A 13636-nucleotide genomic window follows, 5' to 3' on the forward strand; every position below is an offset into this window, starting at 1 on the left:
CTAAAAAAATTTTAATATATTGCCTATAATCACAATATACAATATAATGATCACTTTGAAGAATGATAAAATGCTTTTAACATTTCAACCTTGGAACTAGCCCATGCAGATATATCTTGATTGGACTGTAATTCCATACACACTGATCATGTCTTTGAAAGAGACCAAAAAGGAGGTTTGCCATTAAAAAAATGGTTCATTTCATAGCCACGTCATTTTCCCTTACACATAGAATATTTAGTAATGAGGGAACTCTACACTCCTTTTGACACTTTTGTCTCACCCTCCCTAACAGTCCTTGGCCTTACCACCTCCTCCACCCACTAGCTACACCACGACTACACATTCACGTCATTCAATCATGCTCTCGCACCCAAGTCCTGCATTCTGAAATTCCTCTCTGTCTGGCTCCCTGTGCTCCTACTTTCTCAATCCCCCTCACTCACCCCTGACTAAATCTCTTATCTACACTTTCCTCCTGATTCTCCCTTCTCTGATCTCCCAGATTCCCACACACCACCACTCTCTCCAAGTGACAGGTCCTGCTAAGTCTCCTATAGCACTCCCTTTCCACAAAGCAAAGTATGCCACCCAGTACCTCATATACTTTACTTCTATTATTGCAGCTGATACCTTGAAAAATAAGTATTTGCTTGCAAGCCTGTTTTTTCTATTAGTCTCCTTGAGGGCCATGCATCATTCAATTCTGTATCTCAGTACTTAGCATAATGCCTGGCACAAAACAGGCATCAATAAATGTTTGCTAGGTGGTCAAATTGTACTGACCACATTGTATTGGGCTGGCCAGAAAGTTCATTCACTTAATAAATACATTGTTCAATGAAATTCTTGATGAAAATGAAAAATGTATCTTTTATTTTCACTTAAAACCGAACAACCCAGTTTTGAGGCAATCCAACAGCTTTGTGAGATCTGCAATTCACAAAGAAAGGCTAACAAAATGAGGGGCATTATCAAAAGGGTAGTAGTAATAGAAACCCACCAGAATGTCACATAGCATGTCAGATGCAAATACATACATTCTTACATCATGGTTCATCTGCCCCCCAAAATGCTATGTGCAAATTCTGATTCACTACACCTCAAGAACATTATGATGGCGCTAAGGAAGATGAAGGAAAGCACCGCTACAATGAGAAAAAGGCATCATGAAAGGCACTAAATGAGAAGGGGTGAAAACCTGGGATTTTGTCTGTAAGCTTCACGAGGGCAAGACTCATTTCCGCCTTGTCACAGTTGAATCCCCAGCCTGGAGCCTGGCACCTGGCGTAAGTGGGCTTTTAAACACATTACTGGACAAATGACCGCCTCCCAGGATTGTCAGGGGGACCAAGTGAGAGATGGATAGAAGAGTGTTTGTGGAAGCATCAAGTGAGTCACAAATAACATCATCGTAGTTATTACTTTCTATCATGTTCTGTTCATCCTAACCAGGTGCCCACTTTGCGCCAGGCTCTTGTTCTAGGTTCTAGAGATTCAATAAGGAGCAAGATAAAGCCCATGCCCTCATAGAGCTTGCACTGTAGCATGGGAGACAGACCACAAACAAGTTACCAAACCAGTACACGATCAGTACCAGGTAGTGGTAAGTGCTATGAGCAGAAATAAAGCAGGATAAAGATACAGAAAATGATGGGGAGAGAGTTTTCTCTGGTTGTCAGGGAAGGCTTCATTAAGATACTTGCACAGAGTTCTGAATTAAGTGAGGAAAGGAGATCCTCAATTAAAGAAAGTTGAAGAGAGTTCTGAACAAAGGAGGTAGCAAGTGAAGAGGCCCTGAGGTGGGGGCTCTCAAGGCAATCCATTTGGCAAGGCCAGAACGAGTGAAGAACAGCAGGAGTGAAGAAGGTAGATTTCTTAGGGCCTAAAGCTTTTCAGATTGGTGGGAAGGTATTCTCCTTTGGAAAAACAATATAAATGCTTTTGCAGACTACGAATACAAAATTAGGTACAGGGCTTTGAAATGGTCTTGCAACTAAGGAGCCCTGAGCCCAAGCTTTGCAGTGAGACAGCTTCTGCTAGCGGTGGCTGGGGCCACAGACAGAGGCAGGGCCATATCCTACAGCACCTCACAGGCCGTGTGAGGCTTAGAATTTCATCTTAAGGTGGTGGGAAACCTTCAGAGGGTCTGAGCTCCTGCTCAGAAGGCGAAGTGATCCGACATGTTTTACTAGGACCCCTCTGGCACTGTATGAAAACTAGTAGGGTGCCAAGGGTGGGCTTGGGCCTCAGGGAAACCAGCGAGCAGAAGACTGTAGGAACCCTGGAGTGAGGCCACGGCGGCCCACGGTGGTGGTAGGAAGTAATACATGCTTGGATTTGAAGTGTATTCTAAATCCAAACAGATGTGCTTAAGAGAAAAACAATTAAGGATAATTCCAAGACTCATCTGAGCATCAAGGTGAATGGAGGTGTCAGGTAGATGAAGTAGGGTAAATGAACAGAAATCAAGGCATATTTAGCAAAGCCAGGGCACGGGAATGGATGAACAGGAGACTGGGGCAGGGTCTCAAAGGACTGTAGACACTGGGCAGGGCCTAAACTTCAAGGTCAGCCTTTCAAAGACATTTCTCTCTAGATCTCAGTAGTTCATAAAACCAATCTGGTCATTGCATTTCCTAGGCATTCCTGTGATTTCAAGGGCTTTAGCAGAGGCCACTCCGATGGCAGGTCTAGCCCTATGCATTACTATGTATTACATGCATTACATGTATTACTCCAGCACTTTGCATACAGACTAGGACAGAATGTGCTACGTATAAAACTAACCAGATTATGGCATACGTGAATGAATGAATGACTCGATGAGTAAAAAATGAATCACTCTTTCTCACACACACGGTGGCTCTTCTAGAATCCTGTAAAGATGTGGTGAATACAATGTCAAATGAGAATTCAGAAAGCACTGTATAGGAGTTCCTTTAATGATTAAAAAACAAAACATCTAATTCTCATTAACTAGAAGCACTTTTATTGAAAAATCAAAAAGTGATTCTGCCTTCAAACAGTCACCAATAAAATCTTTGGGGAGAGAAAAAAAAGCTCAAATTTTATTAAGAATACTTTACATTGCCACATATTCAATATGAGAAAACGTTTTCTAAAATAGCAGCACCTTGGTTAGTTAGATCAAATGAAAAGAAACAGAATAAATATGATATAGAATAGTTGTTCATCAGGATTATTCCTATTTCTTCGGTAGAGCACAGTTAATACCTGGCTGTCCACGGAGATATAGAAATAGCCTGGTCATGTTAAACTGGACTTTGGGCTGGCGTTGATTCAAATCACCTTCCCACCATCTTTTACCTCTTTTTTCTCGTCCCTTTCACGCTGATGTGGAATCGCCCACTCCTCTCCAGGGCTGCTATGAGCTGATCTCTGGACCAATGAACCGACATGCCTGGGGAGTTGCATGGTTTGGATTTGCCATTCTCTGTTGGACTGTGAGTATTTCCCATCGCATGTTTTATTTCTGAGAGGATAGTGATGATGAGAGACCTTGAAGAGTGTCCCTGGTTAACTCAACCACACCAGACTGTCTAGAAACAAAAGCTCAGACCTGGGGGCTTGTCAGCAGGGTGCTGGCACCAGGGGAAGGACAGTGAATTTCCGGGGGGAGGTAGGCATGAACCCCCTCTACCAACCAGCTCCTTCTCTGGCTGACTGGGGTGTACTTGCATCTTCTCCATCTCTCTAGATCTTGTAAATTCATTACAAGTAGATATCAAAGACTATGATTTCTCTAGATGCCTCCTACCCAACCCTCACCTGCCTCCCTCCTTACAAAGGGCTGCCTTCACCAGTCTCCCCTGGTCCTTCTGCTCATCTTATCTGATGCACATGCAGCAAGGAGGGTATAACATTGGGTCTCAGTCCTAACTGCACATTACACCTCATGGAGGAGCTGGAGGGGTGCATACCTGAGCCCCAACCTCTGAGATTCAGATTTCAGTTGATTTAGGGGAAAGACCCAGGTCTTTTTTTTTAATTTTCCAGATGATTCTAATTTGCTGTCAGGATTAAGACCCATTGCATTCAGGAAGCAGTCTCAAACTTTTGGTTTCAGAACCCCTTTTCACTTTCTCAAAAATTACTGAGGACTCCAAAAACTTTTTATCTATGGGGAAAATTAACCAACTAACCTTGTTACAAATTAACACAGAATTTTTTAAAATATGTGTTAATTCATTTAAAATAGCAATAACAAACTATTACATGTTACTATGAACAATATATTTCTGTGGGAAAAAAAGACTATTTTCTCAGACAGAAAGTGACAAAAGTAGCATTCATTTTTTTACATTTTTGGAAGTCTCTTCAATGTCTGGCTTTTACTGAAGAGAGTTGGCTTCCCATATTTCATCTTCATTTAATCTGTTATATATGTTGCTTACATTGAAAGATTTGAAGGAGATCCATCCTACACACTGATATGTAGTTGAAAAAAAAAAAGAGGAATATTTTGGTAGCCTTGTCCGAAAATAACTGAATATTCTTCTTTGGCACTACCGAAAACTGGCCAAGTAGTAGTAGTTTCTCAAAGGTTGGTTGCAATATGAAATCTGAAACTTCGTCAAAGAACTTTTAGGACTCTGTTACATTAAAGTACATTACATTGGTGTGTCTTGCAATTTGCACAAATCTTTTACCCATTCATGACTGGTCATTTGGGAAGATACTGGTTCACTGCGTGACAGGATAAGCTTCCATGGTGCTCAGTCGGTAAAGAATCCACCCGCAATGCATGTAGCAGGATGGACGCAGGCACCTCTGCCCCTGTGACGCTTAAGGCAAGATTATTCTTAACAATCCAGTGTCACCTAGGCTTGAATGAACCTAACATAATTTTCCCCCCAACTACAATGTTTCTAGAACAATTCCTTATTTATTTTTCTTTTTCTTGTATTCTAGTTCTGGGTTCTCCTGGGTACCATGTTCTACTGGAGCAGAATTGACTATTAAGAATGAAGTGTATGCACCATACCACTCCCCACAGTGACTTTGGATTTGGTGCTGGAAATGCTGTCTCCTAATGTTCTACCTTTGTGCTGCCCGGGAACTTACGCATTCTTCCTCACATTGCCAAGTCAGTTGGTATGGGGTTCCTTTAAGCTCTCAGACTCCTGAAATTTTCAGCACATGTGTTTTCACCCTGATCTAGGATTCTGCAACATTGTTATAGACTGTAGGAAAGGGAGGATTTAGGATAGTAGATAATAACTATTCCCATCTTTGTTTATTTTTAATGTGGGGGCATAAAGACATTCCTAGGAACCTGTGTTATACTGCAAGCCAAGTCTGTATTGGGACAGCAAATCTGCCTGTATTTCTCACTGCTTTCTAAAAGTACCCCGATGGCACCCCACTCCAGTACTCTTGCCTGGAAAATCCCATGGACGGAGGAGCCTGATGGGCTGCAGTCCATGGGGTCGCAAAGAGTCGGACACGACTGAAGCGACTTAGCAGCAGCAGCAGCAAAGGCTTTCATTGTATCAGTATTGTCCCAGTGAGAGAACTAAGGAGAAGACTGCTGAAACATATCTTTTGCCTTTGTTCTATGGTGGCTCCCACCTACAGACTCAAGTGATTCTCTTAAAGCTAGCTTGGGAACCCTTTATTATCCAAGACAAGGCCTGATCTTGAACAAACAGTGGTTGAAATTTCCTCTCAGACACTGCAGAGTAATTCATGCTGGTAACCTCAATTCTCCCACTAATTAAAAGTACATGAACTTTTGGGACAAAGGAGAGACCTGTTACACATTTACCACCTTCAACCTAAAACTGCTTTCCAACAGGGAAGAAGCAAGCCAGCTGATACTTAGGTGATTTAGGGTGATTTGTGCACTGCAAAATATTTTTCTTCTGATCTGTTTCCTTTTGGGATCCTGAAGGAATTTCTTATAACAACATTTGTCTTTATATAAATAAAGAGAGTTTTAAATATGTTCACTTCCTTTTCTTTTTAGCACTGTCATAATTGGTCATGTATGAGTCTAGCAAAATGGGTTTTCCAACAGAAGAGCTTAGGAGGCTCACGGGAATTAAAGTTTAGGAGATGGAAAATGCAGTATGGTATGGCTTCCCATGGATACTGGGTAATCCGACTGTACATTTAAATTGTTGGAACTTTCAAGTTTCTGTTAACATTTTGCTCCCACTACACTTCACCCAGAAGTGGGAATGGGGCTGCTGCTCCTCAAATCCTTTCCCCCTGCATCTCTGACTCCAACTGCTCAGCCGAACCCTCCATGAAGAAAATGTACCTGGCATTTCAGGTACTCCCATGCAGTAGCCGGGTCCCATGCCTTGACTTTTCTTGTGCATCAGACTGAGCCCCAGGGCAGGGAGGGACAAAGCAGGGAGGATGGCACCTTGGCCTGCAGCTGGGTGGGAAAGCTGGAGGAGGAGCCTATTCCCCAGACAGGGGTCAAAGGCTCCTGTCATGACACACCACCAGCTTGCCCCTCCCCAGCCTCACTTGCCTCTCCAGGATAGAGCTTGGTGTGTCAAGATAAATGACCCCTGCACATGGCTGAGAAGTTTCTCTCTGGTCTTTTTGAAGAAAGGAAGAGAAAGAAGCTTTACTCTGGGCAAAGCTTTGAAACGCCTCTCCCATCTCCCTTTCCATCCTCTCTCACGTGTTCTGGTGTCTTTTTCTTTTGCCGCTAATTGGATTTCCCAGTGCCCTCAAGCCTGAACAAATCCTGTCTCAGACCCACTCCTGCCTTCCCTTCTCAAAGGCTTCAGAGCTTCAGAATTCTCTCTCCCTACAAAATTCCATTCTCCTTGTGACTTGATCTCAGCTAGGTTAAGGGAAAGCATTTTTGTAAACTACTTCATACTAAGGTGTGAGTGATGGCTAGTCCACACTCTCTTAATCTTCTCTGTAGATTTTTCCTGAATAACTTGAAATGGATTTTTGTTGGTAGAATCCAGTGCAGGAATGCAAGCTGCAAAGAGCTATTGTGGAGAAAGATGGCCCACTGGCTGCTCATTAAATTTTACCCCCTGCCTTCTCCACCAAGAAGTAACTAGAAAAAGAATGGGCTTCAGTTGGTCATTACCCACCACCCCCTCTCCAGATAGCCTCCTACCAAGACCCTGAGCCCAGTACTCAATGTGTTCAGCCCCTGGCAGCTGGGGAGGACACATCTTTCAGCTGAGACAGACCCGGGCCTGAGGGCTTCCCTGCAGCGAGTCCAGCCATTCAGGACTCTGCACTTCCTGGTACTGGGTTCTGTAGTTTAACCTCAGAGCAGCTCCTCTACCCAGTTCCTGCGTCCACCCTCTCCACCTGCCCTGGAAGCCAAACCCTGCCCCTCTTCCTTCTGGGATGGAAGTGGGGCTCACAGCAAGACCCAAGCCACACTGTTCAGGGGGAACCCAGACCAGTCTCATTAAGGCCCCCACCCACCCCACCAGTCCAGGGAGAGGGACGACAGCAGGAGAGCTGGGCTCTGGATTGCTGGCTGGAGACACACGCGTTCCTTGGTTGCCCGTCTCCTCCCCAGACTGTTACTCAGGCTTCTGGCAGGCTGTTCACCCTGAACATTAGGAAGCTCATTTTTTTTTTAGCCCTGTAAGTTTTTCCCACATCAGCTGGAATAAACAGGGACTGCTCTTAATCTACACAGCAGACCAGGTAGTTTCTGGCTACCCATGAAGGAAAGAAGAAATAGCAACCATCACGTGGGTTTGAAAGTTGAATCTCCTCTTAACCTCCTCTTAACTTCACTCCAATTCCTACCCCTACCAGACTGACCGACAAGCCAGGCTGTGTGGTTGAGGAATTGGAAGCTAAGCTGCTTTCTCATTTCTATAGAATGAGCAGTCTCCTCTCCTGTGCCTAGTTTCTCTTCTCTGCTTCACCTCACCCAGATCCTTATCACCTCCTGTATGTGAGACTCAATCAAAGAGGAAATGCAGAGGGAATTCCCTGGCAGTCTAGTGGTTAGGACTCCACTCTTTCACTGCAGGGGGCAGGGGTTCGATCCCTGGCTGAGGGAACTAAGATTCTACATGCCACACAGTGTGGCCAAAAAATTAAAAATTATAAAAATTTTAAAAGAAAGAAGAAACACAGAGGAGACTAGTTGTGAGCTACTGAGTTTGCTTTCACATGTGACATTTTTATCACAAAGCTCAAATGGCCACATCTACTAAGTAGATCCAAAACATCTTGGAAAAACGTGCATTGCTGAGAAGTGTATAGCTACCAGACCCTTTCCCAAATCACCCTCCCCCAAGACCCCAAACAACTCCAAAAACAGACGCAAACATCTTCTTTAAATAAGACAAATTGCCAACTTCTGGGGTTAAACAGAAAGTTGCTGCCATGCCCTACTTTCTTTCTAGTGGTATCCACCCTGAGTCCCTCTCAAAAAAAGACAACCCCTGACTTCCAGAAGCCAGCCTGGTGCTCACAACCACGCCTTGCTATTCTCCTGCTAGACCTAAACAATTCCCAGAATATCAGCTTCAGATAATGTCTCGTGAAATGAGACAAATCAAGGCCACTTCATAATTCTGTCCAAGCACAAAGATATAAGGTCACTGTGCCACTCACAAAATGCCAAACACACCCTTTTTTGGCTAAAATAAGTGACTGCTACGTGTTTATACTTACAGCTCTATTCTTCCACTAGTCCTTCCCTGTGGGTAAAATGTGTTGATACACAATTACAGAACTGCCCCTGCTTTCTGAGAGCGTCCACTACAGAGCACGTCCGGCTGGTTAAACCCTCCCCAGACGACCCACCCCAAACCCAAATGCTGATAAGACCTGGTCTGACTCCCTTTTCCTGAGACACCGCGAGGTTCCCCATGGTGTGTTCTTGAGAGCTTTTGCAATGAGTCAGAATCCCACTTACTTATCTGCAGATGTGTCCCTGGGCTTCCTTAGATAGACAGTCTCCAAATAACTCTGGCTACCCTTGTTTCCTCTCTGTGTGTATCTGTTGTTTTGTTACCGTGAAGTGGTGAAGAACACGAGCCTTGGAGTCAAAAAGCTGACTCCCAACCCCAGCACTTCATGACTCAGGCAAGTCAGCCTCTTAGAACCTGCTTCAGAAAGACAGGTCTCACGGGGGACTGGGAGGATTCAGCAAGAAATATGTGTTCGAACAGCTAACAGCCTGTAAGAAATACCAATAGGAAGTTATACCATAAATCTGGTCTGAAGATCTCTGTTTGGCCCATAATCCCACATGCCAACTAACATCGTTACTTCAATTCAATGCGATAAGCTTACTGACCAAATATACTGGTCTAAATTCACTGGCCCTCAAACAATAGCTCTAAGAGTTTTTCAGCAAAACTCCTACTCAGTAGTGAAAGAATGTACTAGGACATCAAGATAAGGCATTTTAATGGGTACATCTCAAGTTTTGTATATTATTTCCAGAGTCCTGTATTATTGTGTATTATTATTCCAGAGTCTCATTAATACAAAGGAGATCTCTGCCCTTTCTGCCTTCACAGAGAAATCTCATAATCTCCTGAGTGTTCTGGTGGGGACAAACAAGACAGTGGAGTCAAGAAACTTGGGTTCAAATTTTCTCTCTTCCTCTTACCAACTTTGGGAAGTTACTTGAATCTGCATTTTCTTTACAGTACTACATATTTACCTATAAGACTATTGGAAAGTTAAAATGTAAAAACTGAGGAAAATTGAAATACAGAGCCAGCATTCAATTATTGTGTCCCACCCTTCACCAACCTCTGGGCCCATGGCCCCAAATCTCTCTCTCTCTCTCTCACACACACACACACACACACACACATCACACTCCCCACATATGTACATAAGATTCAATCTTATTTGAGTTTTCTATTTCAGCAGCTGCCAGTGGAACAATGGAGGCTTACGTGTACAGCTGCACTCCCTGGGGGCCAATAGGCCCCCTCCTCTGTGAATATCTTTGAGAGACTGGTCTGGCCCTCTGAGCAGGTATAAGATCGTCTTCAAACTGAATTTGAAGCTAATGAAGGTGGCAATAGCCTAAACACTTAAGACACTAAGGAGCAGTATCTTGAAAAAAATTGAAAAAACTTTTTGGAATGTGATGAGCGAAGAACTTAGCAAGTGTCCCTGAATATCCTGCATTTTGTGAGACATCTTAATGGCTTTTGAGAGAGACTACATACTCATAGGACTTGAGGAAAGTGGACGTTGTTAGTCTAGCAGAAAATGTCTTTCCTCTCTCCCAAGAGTCTCTTCACAGAGCAGTTGGGGCCCCAGGAAAAAGCAAGCCCTCTAGGGGCTTGAATGGAAGTGAGTGGGAAAAGGGCAGAAAAACCAGGGAGGGAATCAGGGGAAAAAGTTTAGAGACTAGGTGAGAATGGAATATACTTTTGAGTCCAGAAGAAACCAAACTTCTCTAGCAGCTGGGACAAGGATGTAGAGATAAGAAACCTTCCCTAAAGAATAAGAGAAGTCCAGAGAATTCCCTGGAGGTTCAGTGGTTAGGACCCTTTGCTTTCACTGCTGGGGCCTGGGTTCAATCCCTGGTGAGAGAAAAAAGATCTCACAGGCCATGTGGCACGGCAAAAAAAAAAAAGAATAAGAGGGGTCCAGATGGAGATAATATTGTGTAAAGGGACCTCCACATCCTCTTCTACCCTACTTCTCTTGACTCAAGAGCATCAATAAAGTTTGTGTAAAAATGTTATAAACCATAAAGCACTACAAAAAGGAGTGGTAGTATAAGTGAGAAAAAAACCAATAAAAACTTTTATAGCAGTTCATTCTCCATGTTAAGTACTTGTGGTGTCCAAACAGACTGCACCCATATAATCCCCAGCAAGTGCAGTAGTCTTATCTACAAAACTCAGAAAGCTTGGCCTCTTTGTGGCAAATGAAAACAAAGGGCAGGCACCTGGGGAAGCTGGGCTCCTCTGAGGCCAACCTTCCCAGCAGAGCAAGCGGGCAGCCACACGCCTCCTGTGTCATGAGCTCCAACCCCTGGTGCAGGTACAGAGGCAGAGTGGGAAAAGAAAGGTCTTAAAAAACTATCTTCCACCACAAGAACTTTCATAGCGAGTCCTTCAAATGACCTGCATGCTATCTTGGTTGAAAGAATTACCTGAAGAACACCAATAGGCATGGGATGGTGGTTTCCAACCTTTAAAAAAATGCAGATGCCTTGTTAATAGCAGAAAATACATAGGGAGTTTCCTCGTTGTATCTATTGTATTTTGTTTCCATGGGCTGAGAAATTGTTCTCAGTTGGGATCCTCAAATTCCTTGCGTACACCATTCTCTTCCTTTACCTTCCCCAGCCAAGACCAGGGACCCACAGCCTCCAAACTGGAGGGCCCTAACATAGGCAGCTGGCAATTACAAAGGTTCAGCCTGCACAAGATTATAATTGAGAAATCATTAACAGATACAAACTACTATAAATGAAACAGATAAGCAACAAAGATTTACTGTATCGCATAAGATACCTGTATCTTGTAATAACGCATAATGAATATAATCTGCAAAAAAAAAAAAAACAAAAAACCTTGCTGTACACCTGAAACTAACACAATATTGTAAATCAACTATACTTCAGTTTTTAAAAATCAGTATGGAATGCTAGAGGAAGATTCTTCAGAAGAGACAAGAGGGTATGGGGGGAATAAAACCATTATTACAATATTTCTTTTCTAAATAAAGAAAAAACACAGCTTTTACTTTTCCCTACTGGGTTAAAGGTAAGCCAGGCCAGCCCGAGGTAAACCTGTCATGTCCACAGAATGCACTTTCCTTTCAAATTCTTCTTCTCCACTTGGGTGGTGGTGTTTGTTGTTTAGTCGCTAAGTTGTATCCCACTTTTTGCAACCCCATGGACTGTAGCCTGCCAGGCTCCTCTGTTGATGGGATTTTCCCAGGCAAGAATACTGGAGTGGGTTGCCATTTCCTCTTCCAGGGGATCCTCCTGACCCAGGGATTGAACCTGTGTCTCCCTCATTGGCAGGCGGATGCTTTCCCACTGAGCCACCAGGGAAGCCCACCCGGGTGCTGCCTGCTGTCTTTACTGGAAGCCCCCGGTCCTCCTACGCCCTCCTTCACCTTACTTGGGAAGGATATTATTTACACTAACTGGCTGGCACACTTCATGTAGAAGTTTAACAACTAAGTGTCATAATATGATGATGGATTGAGAAACCCTCGGGCACAGGTGCGTAACACGTGCTCAAGAACACCAACATCTACACTATTTGTGCCCATTGTCCTAGGTGAACAAAATATTCTTATTTGTGTTCTGAGCCAGCATCCATCTCCAATTACCTTCCTTAGATGTTCCTCCCACACCTCGACCCCTCTCCCAGGAAGCTCAGCAGTACCAAATCAGTGCCACGGCCCCACCCTCCTTCCAAAATCAAAGGCCTCAGGAGCCATGGGCTCTGGCTGTAGCCCTTCCCATCCTCTCACCAACCAGGTGTGTGCCTGAGGCAGCCCTTCTGTGCCCATCAGTGATCACAAGCAAACACGGGAGGATGAAGACAAAAACACGATGCAGCCCAGGAACCCAGGCGCAGAGGCACCTGCACAGGCCTGGAGCTGCTCACAAGGAGGATGTGCACGTAACAGCCCAGAGTGACAGAAGGCTGAAGACGGGAGGGAGACAGGACTGAGTCTCACCTGTTTGCTTTTAAGCAGCAGGATTACTCACATGAATACATCTGAAGGCCTCAAACTGGAACCAAGGAGGACCCTATGGGGCCTTCCCGGAAGAAACCCACCTCCATTTCCTCCACCTGCCTCTTGTGTGTACAGAAATTATAGCCTCCGAGGTCTCCCCTGAGTTCCAAAGAGAAAATTTAATCAGAGAAGTGAAGAACTGCAGACAGAATGGGAGGGGAAAAAAAGATAAAATTATAAGAGTTTAGCTATTAAAAGAAGTCAAGGAGTTTTAGTTCCTCCTCAAGCACTATATAGATAATATTCTGAACCATGTCCTTTGAGCTGTTTTGCAGATACTGAAACCCACCAGGTGGAAGCAGTTAACTCTATGCTGCCCACAAACACCTAGACACCCGATGTGTTGGAACCAGAAGGTTGATGATGCTGACTCCTGATTACCTTACCAACAACGAGTCAGAAGGATGTCCATGAGCTGATCACACACTGCAACCCCTCTCTCTCATCCTGTCTTTAAAAACTTTTCCCTAAAAGTGTTTGAGCAAGGTGAAAAGACAGCCTTCAGAATGGGAGAAAATAATAGCAAATGAAGAAACTGACAAAGAATTAATCTCAAAAATATACAAGCAGCTCATGCAGCTCAAGACCAGAAAAATAAAAGACCCAATCAAAAAATGGGCCAAAGAACTAAACAGACATTTCTCCAGAGAAGACATACAGATGGCTAACAAATACATGAAAAGATGCTCAGCATCACTCATTATCAGAGAAATGCAAATCAAAACCACAATAAGGTACCATTCCATGCCAGTCAGAATGGCTACTATCCAAAAGTCTACACACAATAAATGCTGGAGAGGGTGTGGGGACAAGGGAATCCTCTTACACTGTTGGTGGGAATGCAAAGTAGTACAGCCACTATGGAGATTCCTTAATCTGGAAATAGAACTGCCATACAACCCAGCAATCCCACTGCTGG

The 13636-nt window shown here is 43.9% G+C and overlaps 1 protein-coding gene across 5 annotated transcripts in view; it reads left to right on the forward strand.

Annotated features, from left to right (window-relative positions):
* The window catches only part of UPK1B (uroplakin 1B), a 28976-nt gene extending 23005 nt beyond the window's left edge, over positions 1–5971 (forward strand). For all 5 annotated transcript variants that reach the window (XM_061397015.1, XM_061397262.1, XM_061397179.1 and 2 more), the window contains 2 exons: positions 3384–3467; positions 4936–5971. In XM_061397015.1, the coding sequence (XP_061252999.1) occupies positions 3384–3467; positions 4936–4986 (135 nt within the window). In that variant the 3' untranslated portion in view covers positions 4987–5971. The remainder of the gene's footprint in view (positions 1–3383; positions 3468–4935) is intronic.
* Positions 5972–13636: the final 7665 nt, after the last annotated feature.

Source organism: Bos javanicus, chromosome 1 (assembly GCF_032452875.1).
Source record: "Bos javanicus breed banteng chromosome 1, ARS-OSU_banteng_1.0, whole genome shotgun sequence".
NCBI lineage: Eukaryota > Metazoa > Chordata > Mammalia > Artiodactyla > Bovidae > Bos > Bos javanicus.